Source organism: Selaginella moellendorffii, unplaced genomic scaffold, assembly GCF_000143415.4.
Source record: "Selaginella moellendorffii unplaced genomic scaffold, v1.0 SELMOscaffold_53, whole genome shotgun sequence".
In the NCBI taxonomy this organism is placed as follows: domain Eukaryota; kingdom Viridiplantae; phylum Streptophyta; class Lycopodiopsida; order Selaginellales; family Selaginellaceae; genus Selaginella; species Selaginella moellendorffii.
In genome coordinates, this window is record NW_003314314.1 from 762,349 (window position 1) to 780,228 (window position 17,880).

The 17,880-nt window shown below is 51.2% G+C and overlaps 5 protein-coding genes across 6 annotated transcripts; 3 read left to right on the top strand and 2 right to left on the bottom strand.

The window, feature by feature from the left end:
• Nucleotides 1-46: 46 nt before the first annotated feature.
• Nucleotides 47-750, bottom strand: LOC112350720 (cysteine-rich and transmembrane domain-containing protein WIH2-like). Its single transcript, XM_024687434.1, has 3 exons — nucleotides 592-750; nucleotides 343-505; nucleotides 47-239 (listed from the first exon to the last, which is right to left on the bottom strand). The coding sequence occupies exons 1-3, from the start codon at nucleotides 650-652 to the stop codon at nucleotides 194-196; spliced, it is 270 nt and encodes an 89-aa protein (XP_024543202.1). The 5' UTR covers nucleotides 653-750; the 3' UTR covers nucleotides 47-193.
• A 133-nt stretch (nucleotides 751-883) lies between these two features.
• LOC112350713 (pentatricopeptide repeat-containing protein At5g39350-like) lies at nucleotides 884-3,869 on the top strand. The gene is made up of 3 exons (XM_024687418.1): nucleotides 884-925; nucleotides 974-3,612; nucleotides 3,677-3,869. The coding sequence occupies exons 1-3, from the start codon at nucleotides 901-903 to the stop codon at nucleotides 3,701-3,703; spliced, it is 2,691 nt and encodes an 896-aa protein (XP_024543186.1). The 5' UTR covers nucleotides 884-900; the 3' UTR covers nucleotides 3,704-3,869.
• LOC9636210 (probable inositol transporter 2) lies at nucleotides 3,678-6,195 on the top strand. 2 transcript variants are annotated; one of them, XM_024687423.1, is made up of 8 exons: nucleotides 3,678-3,784; nucleotides 3,917-4,073; nucleotides 4,131-4,201; nucleotides 4,252-4,587; nucleotides 4,645-4,752; nucleotides 4,799-4,978; nucleotides 5,030-5,419; nucleotides 5,511-6,195. In XM_024687423.1, the coding sequence occupies exons 2-8, from the start codon at nucleotides 3,962-3,964 to the stop codon at nucleotides 5,988-5,990; spliced, it is 1,677 nt and encodes a 558-aa protein (XP_024543191.1). In that variant the 5' UTR covers nucleotides 3,678-3,784; nucleotides 3,917-3,961; the 3' UTR covers nucleotides 5,991-6,195. The 2 variants fall into 2 exon arrangements, with proteins under 2 accessions (XP_024543191.1, XP_024543190.1); XM_024687422.1 differs by having other exon boundaries at nucleotides 4,252-4,752.
• A 1,751-nt stretch (nucleotides 6,196-7,946) lies between these two features.
• Nucleotides 7,947-9,908, top strand: LOC9636211 (BTB/POZ domain-containing protein At5g48800). The gene has a single exon (XM_024687365.1). The coding sequence runs from the start codon at nucleotides 7,947-7,949 to the stop codon at nucleotides 9,906-9,908; it is 1,962 nt and encodes a 653-aa protein (XP_024543133.1).
• A 1,421-nt stretch (nucleotides 9,909-11,329) lies between these two features.
• On the bottom strand, nucleotides 11,330-14,107 carry LOC9636212 (auxin response factor 6). The gene is made up of 5 exons (XM_002982342.2): nucleotides 12,820-14,107; nucleotides 12,448-12,740; nucleotides 12,240-12,378; nucleotides 12,110-12,171; nucleotides 11,330-11,788 (listed from the first exon to the last, which is right to left on the bottom strand). Exons 1-5 carry the CDS (start codon nucleotides 13,797-13,799, stop codon nucleotides 11,763-11,765), a joined length of 1,500 nt encoding a protein of 499 aa, XP_002982388.2. The 5' UTR covers nucleotides 13,800-14,107; the 3' UTR covers nucleotides 11,330-11,762.
• Nucleotides 14,108-17,880: the final 3,773 nt, after the last annotated feature.

Consider the following 17,880-nt stretch of genomic DNA (forward strand, 5'->3'; position numbering starts at 1 on the left):
CGAAGCAAAGGTAAAGAGTTTTGCTTGAGAAAGACTACAATGGAAGAAAAGTCCAAGCCAACCAAAGTTTTGGTTCTAGCCAATCAAAGTATTGGAAGCTACAACCTTTCCCACAGAGAGTTTGATCTATCAAAAACACCATGGCGGTTGTATATAATTCTAGAACTTGGGAGCTACATCGTCGTCTTGGGCGCTAGAAGCAAGCGTCTAGCAAACAACAGCAACACAAGGCCGCCAAACTGGAAGAAAAGAAAAGGATCAAACAAACAACAAATGCAAAAAAAAAAGGGAAGAGCTTCGAGCGAAGCGAGGCTCCAGAGATTTTAGAACTATAAATTTTACCATCCCTCGATGAACGATGGGCCTTTGTTGTTTTGATGATACTGCTCCTGGTTATATCCCGGCTGTTGGACTGGATAGCCCGCTGGAGGATAGCCTTGCTGAGGATATCCCTGTGGAGGATAGCCTTGCGGAGGATAGCCCTGGGCGGGATACGCTTCATACCCTGCCAAAACACACCAGATCTCTCAGATATCTTCGCGATCAGGGTAAAATCGTCGCAAAGATCTCGCGATTTCTCGCGGCGCTTACCTTGAGCATAGCCTTGCGGCGGCGGCGCTTGCACTGGCGGCTTCTGATCGTAGTAGCTCATCCTCTCCTCCGCCAAGAAATCGAATCGATCGAAAGCAAAACGAACGAGTAAGTGGTGCGCGTACCCGTTATAAAGGGGGCCAAAAACGCGGAATGGCTATTCCTAGGCTTGACGGACGGTCGAGATTCGCGGAGGCCACTAATCGACGGCTTCCCGGAAGCTGGCCTTCTAAAGACTGGGTTTATGGGGTTTAGGGCTGACGATGCCCCCTGTTTTTTAGGGTTCTTGAGGATGAGGAAGCTCTGGCGATGGCGACGCGCCAGCTTGCGCCAGGTTCGTGCTGGATTTGTCGCGGATTTTGATTGATTCTCGTGTTTTCAGGGAGAATGCCGTGGCGCGGGTTGTTTGTTTCGAGCATATCGACGCAATGCGGGTCTTCCAGTGATTTGTTCGATGTCTCGGCATTGCTGCGGCTAGGAGGAGCAAAGGCGGCGCTGGATTATCTCGATTCCAGGCAAGGTCGAGATGGTTTCTTGGATTCTTCCACGCTCGCGAGGTTGCTGCTGGATTGTGGAAGATCCAGCGCTCTCGCGGAGGGCCGGCGCGTCCACGAGTACGTTGTGAGATCCAGGTTTGTCCGCGACGCGTTCCTTGGCAATCACCTCGTCCATATGTATCTCAAATGCCAGAGCTTCGACGAGGCCGAGAGGGTTTTCCAGAGCGCTGCTTGTGAGAGCTTTGATGTTGCAACGTGGACGGCAGTGATCGTCGCTAGAGCGGGGCTTGGGAAATGGAAGTTGGTGTTTGGTCAGCTGGATGAGATGGATCGGAGAGGGATTCCACCGGACAGGGTCATGATCAAGACGTTGCTCACTGCTTGTACCAAGCTCGGTGCTCTGGAAGAAGGGAAACTTATCCAGGATCGTCTAGCAGGAACCCAGCTCGAGCTCGATATTGGTGTGCTCAACCTCACGATTAACATGTACGTGAAGTGTGGTTGCCTAGATGGAGCAGTGCAAACTTTCGCGAGGATGAAGCGACGGGATGTGGTCTCCTGGACTGTGATGATCGGAGCTTACTCACAGGATGGAAAGTTCAGCCTCTCGCTCCAGCTCTTCCGGGAAATGCTGCTCGAAGGGACTACTCCAAACAGTGTCACCTTTGTCAGTATTTTGAGCGGCTGCGAAGCACCATCTTCACTCGAGCAAGGGAGGCAGATTCACGCTCTAGTGGTGGAGAGCAGTCTCGAGTCACACGTCGTTGTAGCGAATTCTCTGCTGGGGATGTATAGCAGATGCCGCAGCTGGGAGGATTCGAGAAGTTTGTTCGACAGAATGAGCGTCCGAGACTCGGTTTCATGGTCGACGATCATCATGGCCTGCTCTCGGGAGGAATCCCACTGCAGGGATGCTCTCCCGCTTTACCGCTCCATGCTCCACGAAGGTGTGATGCCGAAGACGTTAGCTTTGTCGATGGTGCTCGAAGCTTGCGGCAGCTTGGCGGAACTTAAGGGTGGCAAGCTCGTCCATGCACACGTTATAGAGAGCGGCTTAGAAGGCGACCTTGTGGGGATATCACTCGTCAACATGTACGCGAAGTGCGGTACCGTGGGGGAAGCTCGCAAAGTTTTTGAAAGGATCAACAACCGGAGCCGGATTCTCTGGAACTCGATGATCACAGCATACCAAGAAAGGGATCCTCACGAAGCTCTCCATCTCTTCCGAGAAATGCAGCCGGAAGGCGTCAGTCCGGACAGGATCACCTTCATGACGGTGCTCAACGCGTGCGTCAACGCGGCGGATTTGGAGAACGGGAGGACGATCCACAGAAGGATAGTCGACAGTGGATTCGCAGCGGACGTTCGCGTTGCGACGGCTCTCTTCAACATGTATGCAAAGTGTGGAAGCTTGGGAGAAGCTCGAGGGGTTTTCGACAGCATGGTATTTCGGGACGTCGTGTCGTGGAACAACATGATTGCTGCCTACGTCCAGGGCCGCGATGGAGAGGGCGCGATCTCACTCTGCTGGGCAATGCAGCTCGAAGGTATGAGACCAGACAAAGCAACTTTTGCTAGCCTGCTCAACGCCTGTTCGGATCCTAATCGTCTCGTTGATGGCCGACAGATTCATTCGTGGATCGCGGAGAGCCGGCTGGAGAATGATATAGTCATGGTGACGGGACTCATCACCATGTACGCCAACTGTGGGAGCCTGAACAACGCGAGAGAAATCTTTGACAACATCTTCTCCAACAGTCAGCAGCACCACCGGGACTTATTCCTCTGGACGTCGATGATTACTGCCTACGAGCAGCACGGCGAGTATAGGAAAGCTCTTGAGCTCTACGAGCAGATGCACTCTAGACAGGTCGAAGCGGACAGGGTGACTTTCATCTCGGTTCTCAACGCCTGTGCGCATCTCTCCGACTTACGCCAAGGCCAGGCCATCCACGCTCGTGTCATGCGAAGAGGGCTCGCGACAGACGTAGCAGTGGCGAATTCCATCGTCTTCATGTATGGGAAGTGTGGGAGCTTCGACGAGGCCAGCATAGTCTTCGAGAAGACGAAGCACAAGGACATCTCCTTGTGGACTGCCTTGATAGCGTCCTACGCTCGTCACGGTCACGGTGAACAGGCTCTCTGGATCTTTCGAAGGTTGAGGCAGGATGGCATCGAGCTCAGCAACTTAACGTTCGTCGCCATGCTTTCCGCGTGTAGTCACGTCGGTCTCATCGAGGAAGGCTGCGAGTTCTTCGCCTCCATGGCCGAGCTCGGGATTGAGCCGAATATGGAGCACTACAGCTGCTTGGTGGACTTGCTCGCAAGAGCCGGGCATCTACACACCGCGGAGGAGTTCCTCTCGAGAATGCCGGTGGCAGCCAACACCATAGTTCTCACAGCCTTGCTCGCTGCTTGCCGAGTTCACGGTGACGTCGAGAGAGCTCGTCGTGTTGCGGAAAAGCTCGAGGCCTTGGACCCGGAGAGTGAAGCACCATACGTGACTCTCTCGAACATTGAGATGGTACTTAGATTTTTTTTCTTGGCTTGTCCTTACTTTCTTTGTTCCTTCCTTTGTTTTTTTGCAGGGTGATCATTCCATCTGCTACCTTTGAGTGACTTACACCTGACAATGAGCGTTGGATAAGATGCCTTTTCTATCTTAAGAGGACTAAATCTGTGTCCTTGCGTTAAGGGTAAGTAGCTGTTTAAATAGATTCTAAGCCTTGTAGTTCCGTCGTGATTCTTCTTCTCTTTCGTCAACATAGTTCCTTGTCGGTATCGATTATTCAGCCTGACCCTCAACATTTTTTTCTCATGTTGTGAAGTATCTTGGCAACTAAAAGTCTCGAGAGAAAGAGGGGCAGCGCGCCATGGAGGTCGATGGCGGAGCTTCCAAAGAGCGGCGATGGCTTCCAAATTCATACGTTATGAAGCTCACGCTGGCGGCCGGATTGGGTGGGCTTCTTTTTGGCTATGACACTGGTAAGCGAGCCTTCCTGATCCCTTTTCTCCTTCTTCTCTAATGGAATTGAGCTGCAGGAGTCATTTCTGGAGCGCTTCTATACATCCGTGATGACTTCCCGGAGGTGGACCGAAGCACGGTCCTTCAGGTGATGCAAAGAACGAACATTGAATTGGTTTCTCACTCGATGGACACCAGGAAACGATTGTTAGCACGGCCATTGCTGGAGCGATCCTGGGAGCTGCCATTGGTGGAAAGATGAGCGATCGTTTTGGAAGGCGGCCCGTGCTGATTGTGGCGGATGCTTTGTTCGTAGTTGGGGCGGTGCTCATGGCAGCAGCAACAAGTGCCACGTTATTGATCGTGGGTCGAGTCTTCGTTGGACTTGGAGTTGGAGTTGCGTCTATGACAGCTCCTCTCTATATCGCCGAGGCTTCTCCCGCGAGTAAGCGCGGGGGACTCGTGAGCTTGAACGTTCTCATGATCACCGGAGGACAGTTCATATCTTACGTTATAAATTTTGCTTTCAGCAAGGTACTTCCTTCTCTCTCCTATATTCGATGTACTGAGCTGATGCTATTTTGGATACAGCTGCCTGGAACTTGGCGATGGATGTTGGGAGTAGCGTGCGTGCCTGCCCTTCTCCAGGCGTTTCTCATGTTCTTTCTTCCGGAGTCTCCTCGGTGGCTCTTCAGACAGGTAAAAAAACTCTTGAAAATGTTTTTTAACTCACGCGAATGACCAGGGACGAGTCGACGAGGCTGTTGTCGTGCTGACCAATATCTACCCCGGGGATCAACTGAAAAAAGAAATGGGCGAGCTTCAGGCTTCCGTGGATGCCGAGAAAGAAAACAAGGCTTCGATAAAAGAACTTATTAAATCCAGAGAAATCAGGCTTGCTCTACGAGCTGGCGTTGGTCTCCAGGTACTCTAGAAACTTTTTCCTGAAACTTTGGTGATATATCTTTTCCCACAGATTTTCCAGCAGTTCGTGGGGATCAACACGGTCATGTACTACAGCCCCTCCATCGTGGAGCAAGCCGGCTTCGCGTCACACCAGACCGCGCTGCTACTCTCCATGATCGTTGCCGGCATGAACGCTCTGGGAACAATCGCAGGGATAGTCCTCATCGACAAGTTTGGCAGGCGTCGCTTGTCCATGAGCAGCCTCGTCGGCGTCATCCTCGCTCTGGGACTCCTCACGGCCGCGTTCCAGATCACAGCCAGCGACGCTCCAGCGGTGGACATCACCTCCTCGTTCGCCTCTCCATACACTTGCCCGGACTTCTCCAGGAACTCCGCTCGCTGGGACTGCATGTCGTGCTTAAAGCACGACTGTGGTTTCTGTGGAGCCGAATCCAATCAGGCAAGCATAAGCATCCTCTCTCTCTCTCTCTCTCTCTCTCTCTCTCTCTCTAGAGTCTCTCAGCTTCTAAAACTTGTTCTTCTCCTCATAGATGTTTGCCGGGAGCTGTTTCATCTCGAACAGAACCGTGGGTGACTTTTGTGGCGACAACCATCGACCGTGGTTCACGAAAGGCTGTCCAAGTCACTACGGGTGGCTGGCTCTCATCGGCCTGGGAGCTTACATCGCAGCGTTCTCTCCAGGTATGGGGCCGGTGCCTTGGGCCGTCAACTCGGAGATCTATCCTCTCAAGTACCGGGGGGTCTGTGGGGGGATCGCAGCCACCGCAAACTGGGTGTCCAACCTCATCGTCGCGCAGAGCTTCCTCTCGCTCACCAAGGCCATTGGAACGTCGTGGACGTTTCTACTGTTTGGAGGGATCTCGGTGGCGGCGCTGCTCTTCGTCTTCTTTTGGGTTCCTGAGACCAAGGGCCTGTCGTTTGAGGAGATCGAGAGGCTGTGGCAGGGGGAGAATCGGCAGCAGCAGCCGCGGGGCATCGAATCCAAAGAAGCCGCCGTTGAGAATGCGTGAGACAGAGAGATCAAAATGGTTTGTGACAAGTTCGAACTCTTTCATGCTGTGATTGATCAAGAAAGTGTATATGTTTTTCTAGTGTATGAGAGATGTGTGTATGTTGTGACCCATGGGGTGTTTGTTGGTCATCAAATTCTTGCTGCACCAACTTTCCAAAGTTGGTGAATGTGTGTGAATTGAATGCTTAGGATGCTTTCATATATATGTCTTTCTGCTCTATTTCTAGAGCTTGGACCACAGAGCAAACACCAACTATGACCAACACCCCCATCAAGTCAGCAATCATGTGAATTTTGTGTTTCTCGCTTTTTATTCTTTTTATTTTTTTATTTTTATTTTTCTCTTTTTTTTTGCTTTTCAGTGATGCAAGCCCTTCACCAACACACAAGGATCAGTGCTGCCAGGACAAAATTTCAAGGAAATCAGGGAGAGTTTGATGAACAAGCAATGCCAACCAGTCGCCAGGAACCAAGTGTTGCCAGGTTTTGTCCATATGATGTAAGTTGGAACAAGAAAAAACAGCAAGAGGGCAAGAAAGGTGGCAGGCAGTTTGTGATAAAAGAGAATCTGATGATCTCCATTTTGATGATGATGATGATATATGATCTTCATTTTGTAGAACAAAATGGACGAAAAGGATGACTCCTGGGAAGAAATGTTATGATCCATCCAATCAATCCAGCAATCCAATCCCTTTCAACCTGTGGCTATGGTGACAAACAACAATCTCACCAGAGAATCCATAACGGATTCTTCTCTGCAGACTGCTCCCGTCCTCGCACTGTCTCGCTGCACAGCAATTAAATTCCAAAAACCATGACAGGGATTCTTCTTGGGGGTAAAACAAACTCTTTGTATTTTTCCCGTCTTTTTTTTTTTTTTTTTCCTGAGTTGTTCTTCCTTCTATCGATCATGTGTTTCTTGCTTGCGATGTCCTCCCATTTTTCGTAATTTTTTTTGACTCCAGAAGATGGAACTTTGGATGGAATTTCTTTGGTGGGTTTGCCAGAGATCCGCAAAAGGACGCCCCAGTTGCTCGTCAACAGGCTTTCAGGCGGCAGCCAGGAGCAACGTGTCTGCGTGAAAGCTGAAAGCTACCAACACCAAGGCGTGCGGTGACTCACTCACTCACTCTACACTGTGAGAAGAAAAGAAAATCTTTCACTTCCTCGGCATTCGCGCATAGGAAACTCACCACTAGATTCCCATTCTTGCTTATCTTATGGCTGTAGATCGAAGAAAACAACCCCATGATCGATCGATCCATCGCCAAGCTAGCTAGGAAGGACGAAAGCTCCTAAGAAAATGAAAGCTTTGGTAGAGATGGCGGCACGGGTTATTGTGAGTACGAGCGAGCGAGCAAGAAAAAAGGAGAGGGATCAAAGAAACAAGCAGTGAAAAGCGAGAGATTCGCTGGCATGCCCTGTCCGTTATCGCGGAGCGGAGGTTTTTCTTCTCTTTCTTTTTTTCTCCCTTTTTTTCTTCGTCTCAGTTCTCGCTTAGCCGAACTATAGAACTATAGCCTTAGAAAAATCTCGCACGGCGATCAAAGAAGTGCGTCGAAAGGATCGATTAAAATGGTTTTCTTCTTCTTTGGTCTTGTTCTTCCTCGGCAACCTCACCGACCCTCTGAGAGGAGGAGCGATCCTAGCTAGGATCGCAGCATTTGGGCTCGCGGATCGAGCCAGGAAACGATCTGGGTCGTGGTCATTCCACCCCGCCAGCGCCGAATCCCAGATGGGTCTCCTGGCACTGCTCCTGTGCTGCGAGAGGAAGCTCATCTTCTTCCACAGATCTTCATCGCGGGGCTCCAGGCGATTCCGGTGGGAGGAGGCCAATTCGTGGTGGATCTCGGGATGGATCGCGCCTCAGGTATGGTGGTAGCATTTGCTCGTGTGGGGAGTAGGATCATAGATTATACAGCATAGATGATAGATCTCCCACTTTAAATCAATGGGCTCCAAGAAGGAAGGAAGCTTTGCGGGATGGCTCCAGAGAGTCCGCAAGACGGGCGAGCACAGCGATCTCACTGTCAAGATCCAAGACCAGGAATTCAAGCTCCATATGCTCCCGCTTGTCAACGAATCCACTTACTTCCAATCCATCAACTCCGCCACCTCCAATTCCAATCCGGATTCTTCCACCACCGCCACCACCTCCAGCTCCAGCTCTTCCGGCGGAGAGGCATCCACCGCCAAGCTCGATCCTCAAGATAAAAGAAAACACCACCGCCACCATCGCCACCACCACCACCACCAACAGATCAAAGAGGTGGCCATCGACGAGCTCCCTGGCGGCGGCGCCGCCTTCTCCATCGCCGCCGACTTCTGCTACATCATCCGGCCCAGCTTCACCACCGCCAACGTTGCCGCCGTGCGCGCCGCCGCCGAGTTCCTGGGCATGGCCGATCTCATCGACAGCACCAAGAAGTTCCTCTACTCCAACGTCTTCTTGAGCTGGAAGTCGTGCGTCACCTTTCTCCGCGAGTACCAACCGATCTATTCCTCCACCGACGAGTATATCGAATCGCGAGCTCTCAAGGTGGTGACCGCGGCATGCACGAAGGCGTTCCTCGACACCAAGCACGTCTCAGTGCCGATCTCCTCGCTCGCCATCGCCGCCAGCGCCAGCGCCTCCACCACCTGGCACAGCTCCCCCAGCGCCAACCTCAAGGACGTTTTGATCGCGGTGGCGCAGCTCCCCGATCGCTACTCCATGCAGCTCCTCGATCAGCTCGTCGCCTCGGATACCAACTTGAACATCAAGTGCCGCCAGTCGAGGAGCGTCCGGGAGTGGATCGACTATCTCCTCCGGAGCGAGTGCAAGCGGATCAAGCCCCGGATCTGGATCGTGCTATGCCTGGCCAGGATGCTGCTCAAGAACGCTCCCAGGAAGCGGCCATGGCTGGAGCTCTCGTCGCAGTATTGGTGTAGCTTGCTGGAGCACGCGGCGGGATTGATGGCGCAGACGGACGATCCGGCGGCGAGGGCGAGCTTGGCGGCGGTGAAGGCGTCGCTCCAGCGGCGGATTGGAGCGAGCTTGCACGAGCTCGACGATTACATCCAGGCGTACAGCTTCGAGCCGGAGACACTGCTGGCGCTGGTGAGGCACTTCATGGCCGGGAGGAGGAGGAGGAGGAGAGGTAGAATTAGCTCGTCGAGCCATGCAGCGCTGGAGGACGAGGAGATGGAGGACCTGGACGACAATCCGGAGGAGGAGGAAGAGGTTGATCGTGAAGAAGTTGATGTGGAGCAAGGGGAGGGCGAGATCGAGGCGGTGGCGAGCGAGGTTGACGGGTGCTTGTGGGGATACGCCGAGAGCGGCGTGATCTCGTGCGAGACTTTTGTGGCGCTGGAGCGGGCATTTCCTCCGGGATCGCGCGGGAACCACGACATGCTCTACTCGGCGGTGGAGAAGATGATCGCCAAGAACAGGCTCGGTGGCGACGAGATCCACAAGCTGTGGAGCTTCGTGGATTGCTCCAAGCTCAGCTCGGGTGTGTATGACAAGGCGATGAGGAACGCCTCGTATCTCTGCCAGCCCCATGTCCTCGAGTGTGTGCTGCGAAGGCACAGCGAGGAGCTCGATGGCGATCACGGCGGCCACCATGCTTCGTCCATCGACTTTCGGGATGTCATGCACAAGGTGATCAAGGCGAGCCTGAAGCTGCTCGAGGAGAACTCGCGGAGGTCGAAAGAGATCAAGGAGCTGCAAAAGCAGTACGCGGGGCTCGTGAGCTCCGGGTTCAAGGTTTATCCGGCTGGGGAGGACGATGGTGGTGATGGTGGCCATCGCCGGGGCGAGGATGATAGTGTTGACGATAGTAACAGCACTGGGGATGATGATAACTACGTTGTTATTCCTCCGGTTCCACCTCGCAGTGAGATCACAGAGATCAAAGCTGAGAGAACTTAGATGGTTTGGGTGGCGGCATTTTTTGTGTAGATACTAGAAAGGTTAAAAGACAGATTCTTCAAAACTTTCTGTTCTCCAGATACTGGACTCTGCTGCCGTTGCCCTGTATGGGCAAATGCAGAAGTTGAGGTTCGTGACACTCTTTAAGTACCACATTTTGGCGAGGTGAGATGCAACTCAATGGTGCTTAAATATATGTGTTTTTCACTGTTTTTACTTTGCTAGATACCGCATTTTCATGGTTTTGGCATTTTGTTTCTTGGAGTTCTACCTTTTTATGTGTAAGAGGGATTGCATAGAGCTCCTCTTGTCTTTGCTTGTATGTATGCATGTATAAAAGCTTTTGAATTTGCACATGCCCACCACAGATCATAGGAGAAACTGATCCCTTGAGAGGATCACTGTTGAAGAGAGAGTCTCTACTTATAAGTGGGGATTATCAATGTAAGGCAGTGTGTCATGTAACCCAGCAGCAAAGCACATGGCTACAATGCCCTGGGATTCTTAATTCCTCTCGGAGTCACTTTCACAACAGCACACAATGCTACTACTTGAGGAGGAGAAAAGGGAAAAAAGAAGAAAAAACCATGCACTCACAAACAACAAGAAGGAATGAATTTCTAGACAGCTCTTCCCGTAAACTCTATGGTTTCCTTCTCTTTTTCTGAAGGGGAAGGAGGCTTGGCTGCTTCTCCCAATCCAGTTGTCAATTATTGTTTCCTGTTTGTCCATCCTTTCACTTTCATTTGCTATGCTGCTATCTGCAGCTGGGTGAAGAGCACTTGGCATGCACGCAGCAGAGCAATGCTACAATGCAGTCATGCAGCAACATCACTGCAACAGTTGAACATCAACACACAACAAACGAATACCCACCACCAACCCTCTCCAACTTGAGGCTCCAACACACCCTCCCAGAAAAAAAAGAAAAAAAAAGAGAGACATAATGTTCAGAAGGAAGAGAGGCCCCTTTTCTTGAAGACAAGGACCCAAGAATTCATAGTTTTCTCACCTTGAAACCTGTGAATTCCTGCCTCATACCATGAAGCATAAGAAATGTTGCTGCAAACCGCATTAAATGGGAAGGTGAGACAAACCAAACTACCAGATGATGGAGAAAGTGAAATCTCCACACCATCTTCTGATCCCTCTCAGCCAGCCAAAGGGCCAAGCAAGGCAAGCCAGCTACAATCCAAGACAGACAACAGGATAGACATGTACATCTTGCAGGCGGCCTCATTAACAAATACAAGAGAAGAAATTGTGGCCTCTTTGCTGGACTTGGTCCCCATGCAGACGCTCTAAACAACTTTCCTGGCCCTGAAATCACTCATCTAGTCTCTAAAATCACACTTATCTTAGAAAAGATGGTGGTTTTTATATGAACAAGTTGATTATACAAGGGTGGCAGGGAGAAAGGAGGTTATATAGTATAGATATATGTATATATGTATAAAAGTATATGGCATAACAAGCCAATCCAGCTTTTTATTGGCAAAGCTCACTCAAACACAGCAGCTGCTGGAGGAAGAAAAAAAATTTTAAAAGCACACAAAAACAAGACCACACTGAGATGGAAATAAGAAAGACTCCAAATGCACAGAGACCCTTGCGGGATTCTTCAAAAGCTTGCACACCAACATCAAGAAGAAAGAGAGAAAGAGATCAGAAAGTCCACGGGGGAGTTCGTGACAAGCTCACGAAGATCAAACGGAAGAACTCTCACAGAAGAACTCTCAGAAGCAAAGAATATAAAAACCAAAGAACGAAAATGGGGAAAAAAGGGGGAGAAAAAAAAAACAGTGGGATCAAAGTTTTTTTTTCTTCTTTTTTTCTTCCTTTTTTTTTTCTTCTCTATGCCTGAGCCTTGTCCCGTGGAGCTGCAGGCCACACACAAAACCATCCGTCAGCTTCGCTGTGTATAACATCAACCCGAAAAACCACTCCTCTCGATCTCTCTCGCTACAAGCAAAGAAATCCACACACAAGAGTTTCTTTCTTTTGATCTTGGCAAGATCATGAGAATCCCAGGAAGAGGGCCAGAAGGATTGAGCGTGCCTTCTCAGCGGCAGAGTTCTTCCCCAAGTCCTCTGCCTTTCTCTCTATGTAAAAGTATAATGCAGTGTGTGACTGTGACTGTCTGTGTGGTATCATCTCTGGGTGTGTGCTTCTCAAGGGGGAAGATGGTTTCTATCACTTACCAAGGCCAATCGCCTCGGAGCCTTTCATGATACGAAGCCTCTTCACAGTTCCAGTGAACATCCTGAAAGATCCAAGAGGAAGAGCTTTCGGTAAGCACGGAGAAGAAGAAACAAGTGTAAGCACACTTACCCCCAAGGAACATCACCGACGAGCATCAGATCCCCGTCTTTGTCCTCGTAAGTCAGCACAAAGTCGGAGCTCTGGAGAAAGTTGAGCTTCTTCTCGCCGGGATCGCGGATAGACGAGACCTCTGGAGTGCCATTCTGACCTGTTTAGATACCAAAGGCCCCAGCTCAGCTCAGGAATCTCACAAGCAAACCAAAAGATGCAAACTTACCAGTGATGAATCGGAGAAACATATCCTCGAGAACGGTAGACAGCTTGTCGTAGCTGTTGTTGGCCTTGAGATCCACCTTCCGGCCGATGGGAACGCCATCCATGTAAACTTTGACAAACAAGGGACTGGCAGTAGCAGCGTTCGCAGCAGCAGGAGCCGGAGCTGGAGCAGAAGTGTTGCTGCTAACACCATTCTTGGTGGTGGTCTCTGTAGATTTGTGCTGTGGAGGTGGAGGATGAGCCACCAAGTTCTTCCTGAAAGACTGCACTGGGGGCCAGCCCACAACCGGTGGACTGCAAAGACGAAAACACCGAGCATGAGAAAACAAGCTAAGAACTTGAGGCTAAACAAACAAAGAGGAAAAGAACACACCTTGCCGAAGGAACAGCCTCCTCTGTAGCGTCTTCCTTGTTGTGCGAAGTGAGGCCCGAGCTATTTGGACTCCCGCTGTTGCTATTGTTGTTGTCGACATCGCCCATCTTGGGTGCCATGCGAGAAGACGAAGGGAAGGGGCCAAACGAGCTCTTGGACTGCTCCAGACCCATCCTCCACGCCGCTGGAAGCTGCTTGGAGCTGTTCCATGGGTACATGGAAGACGGCATGAGCGGCGGAGCAGTGGCGCTAGCCTTGCCATTGCTGGGCTGCGATGGCGCTGGAGCCACTGGAACTCCAGGATTCGAGGAAGAAGCTCCGCCATTGCCAGTGCCCGGGTTGCTGGGAGAGCCCGCCACCACAATGCCGGGGGGATTGGGCATCACGGACCGCCCCTCCACGAACTGCCCATTGCTGCCAATCGCCTCGGAGAAGACCCTCTTGTTCTTGTTGGCAGCCATGGCCGCGGTGGATGCCACATTGCAGTAGGCGGCATGGCTCATCTCCTGGTGCGCCGCTGGCGATGGCGCCTGGACCTCCTGCGGGATCATCCGCGCTGCTGCCTGCCAGAAAACGTTGCCCCCGGACAGATCTGGCTCGTTGCTCTTCTCGCTCTTGGGCTGCTCGACCTTCTCGTGCTGCCATTTGGGGGCTTCGCCGGCCGCGACATTGTTCTTGGCTGGCTCCTTGCTCTTGGGAGGGCCGAGGCGGAGCTCGGTCTCTCCCAGGTTTAGATCCGGCAGCGGCTTGCTGCCGCTATCCGGCTTGAGAGGCATCGATGTTACCTCCGATAGGCCGATGTAGTCGTGCGCCTTGAGCGTGCTGCCGCTGTCGCCGCTGCTCTCCTGGACTATGCACGATGCTTCATCCCTCACCACCGCTCCTCCTCCTGGCGCGATTCCTCCTCCTCCCGCACCCGCTGCCGCTCCTCCTGCCGCCTCCGCGAATCCTTTCCCTGCCGGCTGCTCCACAAACGACATTGACAAGATCAGCGCTCGCTCCAACACCCGATATTTCGACGCGCGCTCCTCGTCCTGACCCTATCAGCGCTCGAGAATCACTGCCGCCACTCCCAGGCCCCCAGGCGAATGCAGATTATCGCGAGCTCCGGGCCACATCGCTTGCCGCGCCTCCTCTCTCGATCGATTCTAGCTATGGAAACCGCAATCCCTTCCCGTGCCTTGTGAAGCTCTAGCTATGGCGCCCGAGAAGCAAGAACAACAAGTTTAGAGCTCTAGGCTAGAAGGAATGGCCCCCGCCCACATTCATATGCTGCCCAAGGACACCCGGCCTTTACACACAACCCCCTAAGGACAGTGAGCCGGATTGGAATCCGCGTCTGGCGTCCGCGAGGCTTGCGGTAAATCGCATTGAGTCCCTCGTGCTCAGGTCCGCCGGCCGACCGGCAGCCACTTCCGTCGCCGGGAATGGTATCCGGTCGGCCGTCAGGCCGATACGCCTCTTTTAATACAATTTTGCCACCCTCTTTTTACCATTTGTGTAGATTTGCTCCTTTTATCCCCCCGTTTTACCTTTACGAAGAAATTCTCCTCTCCCGTTAGTCTGCGGCACCTTGATGTTTGGGGACGTACATAAAATCGGCGATGAATGCCCTATAAATTTCGTGGGTGGTGGTCATTGTAGTGTAATATAATCCGATTCTCTCCATAAAGTTTAGGGCTCTTGAGATCTCTCTCTCTCTCGTTGGTTGGTTTGGGGGTGTTTTCAAACCACAATGCGTTCCCAACCTACGGAAATTAGGGCATCTCTGCAGCTGGCAATTCGTAACAGCGACAGACAACGCGGAGGAAGTGTGAGGGCTTTGCAATCCAAGCTACCAACCTGTGGCATTTTTTTAAAAGCCCTAGCCGAATATTCTACTCGCTCGCGCGAACATGCTCGGTTGGCGCTGTGGTGAGTTGCCTGGGGACATCACCCACAAAACAATGCAAATGATTTGGAGATTAGGGAAGTTGGTTGGGCTATGAAATCTCGAGACAATGGCAAGGAGGGTTATTCCATTTTTCTAAGCTTTGGGCGCATAGATTTTGACTTTGCGAGGTACGCTTTGCCTTGGTTGATGCCATTATTGATGCCCCCAATCCAGCTTTTTAACACTAGTTTTTGGGGAACCACAAGTTGCCCCCACAAGCACAAGGGGCGCAAGCGCATAATCTAATCAGGAACTTGTGCCAGTTTCCATGATTATGCCCGGGAGAACATGGATCCACTGTAGCTGTGAAACAACCCAGGGTGGGGTGACAGGTTTTTTAAGGGATTTCACAAGGTGGCGGCCACAAGCGAGGTGAAATTCTTGTCTTTTGTACCTTATAACAATCCCAATCCCCGACAATTGTCGCTGGCAATCAGTTGGGCGATAGAGTTTTAAAGCCTATTACGAAAATGGTGCTGCTTGATGATGATCATGCTTTCTCGCCCTCGCCGCCAAAATCCCGCCCCCCATAAAACTGGCTGCAATTTCGCCACGAAGTTGACCCACCGGTGGACATGTTTGCGCTTTGCTCGATTCACAGTGAATGGATGGATGGAGTGGATTGGGGTGGATGGATTCATCTTTAAAAAGATGAATAGGGCCTTGTCATGTCAAGCAAAAGCCAAATTCTCCGGAAAAAGAAAGCGATGGGAGCCCTAGCTATCAGAGTCGTAGCATGGGAAAAAGATCAACACAAACGGAAAAGGAAAAAAAAAAAAAAAAGGTGGCGGAAACCCGTTGAAGAACATTCTAAACAAATTTTGTCTCGCAAATGCCCTCACCCCTTTTCCGAAAGTGGGGTCGTAGAATCGATGCGATCAAAAGATACATAGTAAACTAACAATACGGACATCTGTACGAAATGGCGTAAGTAGTGGCCCACCCACCGGGTCAAAGCCGTCGGCCCCGCATCCGGAGATCGGTCGGTCGTCGCGCGGTTTGAACGGTCAGATCTTAATTAGGGTTCTTGCGGTCGCCCAACAACCCAACCCATTCTCGTGCGCTCCCATGTGTTACCCATAACCACAAAAATTCTTCTCGCCCTCGCAATTGGGTGTTTGATCGAATCGCATACACTTGCAGTAGTGTTTCTCATTCTCCCTTTTTCTTTTTCTTTGACTGAGTATATGGGTGAAATGTAAGATCATCAAATTTATACCAGGTTGTGTGAGAGCTCGCCACCGCCCTATTCTCTTCATCATCATCCCGCTCGTCATGATCAAAGTTGTTTTGCTCCTCTTCTTTTCTGGAACCGAGAGCTCGTTGGCCTCTCCACTTTGGAGACCAAAGATTTGAGTAAAGTGCGTAGGCACTTTAGAAAGCACGCGGCTCTGCGAGTTTGTCCTGATCCAAAGGCTCGATCTATCCATGCATTAGCCCTAAAAACACGATTCAAGCGCTGGTTTGACAAACACACTTTGGAGGGGGAGAGAGAAGATGGCAGTGCGCCACCAAAGCAGCAAAACATTGACGTTCTTTTTCCTCTCCAAATGTCATAAGAGGGACACTGGCAAAGTCCCCATCACCTTTGCATGGCCAGCCACAGGGCCCTGTTCCCGGTCTTAAGGACAATGCGACACTGGCCCTCCAAAGAGGGGGGGCCATGCCTCGGTTGCTTTCCCCGCTATTACTCCCTCTTATCGCCATCGCCACCTCATTCATTCCAAGGAGAGAGAAAAGGTGGCGGTGGGTTTAGTTCAAGATTCCACGTAAAATCATGCATGAAAAGTTGGTGCCAGGAAGACTACAGAAGGGCTGGATCGATATGGGCAAGCGAGCGGTGATCTAACCAAATGGCAACCACACGAGGCCTTGTAATAATCGGGCGACAGGCCCAGCTCAACCAACATCGGCCCGCCTTAAGTTTTCGGAATCCAACAAGCAACCAAACCTTGTCTGCCTGATCGATCGCCTCTCTTCTTTGAAAAGCTGGTCTAAGCGAGAAAACATCCACATCTCGCTACGTGGGGGCAAAATTGATGGAATCGCAAAAGCTGGCAAGGGAACAACAAAGCATGGATTGCTTGATTCATCCCGTGGGCTTTGATTTTGGTCGAATGATCGATTGGATAGATTGAGTTGGGGGCGACGAGGAGCGACGTCGGCCACTCGATCCGTGTGGATGGATCTGAATCTCTCAAGTGCAATGGACCAGTCATACACACATAGCTTTTGTTTTGCCAAAAGTTTGGGGCATAAGAATTGGGCGCTGACACACACAACTATTCGCAACACGAGCTCTCCAGATGGATCAGAGAGACAACATCAATCAATTCATACGATAGCTCATTTCAGTGAGAAATCAATAAAAAAGACTACACTGTTCCGCTGATTTTCGCATGGTTGGTGTTGAGGTTTCTATATCGGTTGCAGTGCTGAATTCCTGCGCCAAGCACATATTCGGATATGGAAGGGTTTGGTTGGCGCGAAGAGATTTCAGAACGAGTGTGGCAAAACACATGGCGCGCAGAGCGGGGGTGACGTGGCCGATCTGCCACGCTGGAACCTTTAAATTTTTAAAAACTGGCAGAATATGCGCCGGGAACGGCGCGAATATTCTCGGAGTTATGGGAACCACGCGGGCTTTGTCACCCATCGCCTGGACAATGCAAAGGCTCGGCACTTGCTCGTGTCGAGAGTTTCCACCACTCGGAACTTCTCTCTCGTTTTTTTGGTGTTTTCTTTTCTACTCTTGAGAGCTTCTCTCTCGTTGTGTGTGTGTTTTTTTTTCTGCTCTTGATCGTGAAGCTCGAGGAAGCTCGTAAGACGCGATTCTCGTGAAGATTTGGTGTGTTTGTATGTTGTTTGCAGCATTATCTCTGGCAGCGACATGTCGGGCTTACGACTTACGCAAGAACAGACGCGGGGCGAGCTTGCAACTTGTTCATCTCTAGCTCGCGGAATTTGACTGGAAAAGAGAGAGAGAGAGAGAGAGAGAGAGAAGAGTTTGAGTTTAGTCCGCAACATCGACGTGAGAGCTTGAGTGACAGACAGGAGGAGAGAGCGAGTTACCCGGGTGTTAAGCACACTGTTCCTGTGGATGAGTTTTTTAAGTACCTGTTAGATTT

What these genes read in the sequence shown, in the direction of transcription:
- LOC112350720 (XM_024687434.1), bottom strand. Translation starts at nt 652, where the DNA reads ATGAGCTACTACGATCAGAAGCCGCCAGTGCAAGCGCCGCCGCCGCAA. An exon ending in GCCGCAAGGCTATGCTCAAG is followed by an intron (nt 506 to 591) that starts GTAAGCGCCGCG and finishes GTGTTTTGGCAG; the next exon opens with GGTATGAAGCGTATCCCGCC. An exon ending in CCATCGTTCATCGAGGGATG is followed by an intron (nt 240 to 342) that starts GTAAAATTTATA and finishes CTTTTCTTCCAG; the next exon opens with TTTGGCGGCCTTGTGTTGCT.
- LOC112350713 (XM_024687418.1), top strand. Translation starts at nt 901, where the DNA reads ATGGCGACGCGCCAGCTTGCGCCAG. An exon ending in GACGCGCCAGCTTGCGCCAG is followed by an intron (nt 926 to 973) that starts GTTCGTGCTGGA and finishes TCGTGTTTTCAG; the next exon opens with GGAGAATGCCGTGGCGCGGG. An exon ending in CTCTCTCGAACATTGAGATG is followed by an intron (nt 3,613 to 3,676) that starts GTACTTAGATTT and finishes GTTTTTTTGCAG; the next exon opens with GGTGATCATTCCATCTGCTA.
- LOC9636210 (XM_024687422.1), top strand. Translation starts at nt 3,962, where the DNA reads ATGGAGGTCGATGGCGGAGCTTCCAAAGAGCGGCGATGGCTTCCAAAT. An exon ending in ACCGAAGCACGGTCCTTCAG is followed by an intron (nt 4,202 to 4,251) that starts GTGATGCAAAGA and finishes GATGGACACCAG; the next exon opens with GAAACGATTGTTAGCACGGC. An exon ending in GTGGAGCCGAATCCAATCAG is followed by an intron (nt 5,420 to 5,510) that starts GCAAGCATAAGC and finishes TTCTCCTCATAG; the next exon opens with ATGTTTGCCGGGAGCTGTTT.
- LOC9636211 (XM_024687365.1), top strand. Translation starts at nt 7,947, where the DNA reads ATGGGCTCCAAGAAGGAAGGAAGCTTTGCGGGATGGCTCCAGAGAGTC.
- LOC9636212 (XM_002982342.2), bottom strand. Translation starts at nt 13,799, where the DNA reads ATGTCGTTTGTGGAGCAGCCGGCAGGGAAAGGATTCGCGGAGGCGGCA. An exon ending in GAGGCTGTTCCTTCGGCAAG is followed by an intron (nt 12,741 to 12,819) that starts GTGTGTTCTTTT and finishes TCGTCTTTGCAG; the next exon opens with TCCACCGGTTGTGGGCTGGC. An exon ending in GTCGGTGATGTTCCTTGGGG is followed by an intron (nt 12,172 to 12,239) that starts GTAAGTGTGCTT and finishes TGGATCTTTCAG; the next exon opens with GATGTTCACTGGAACTGTGA.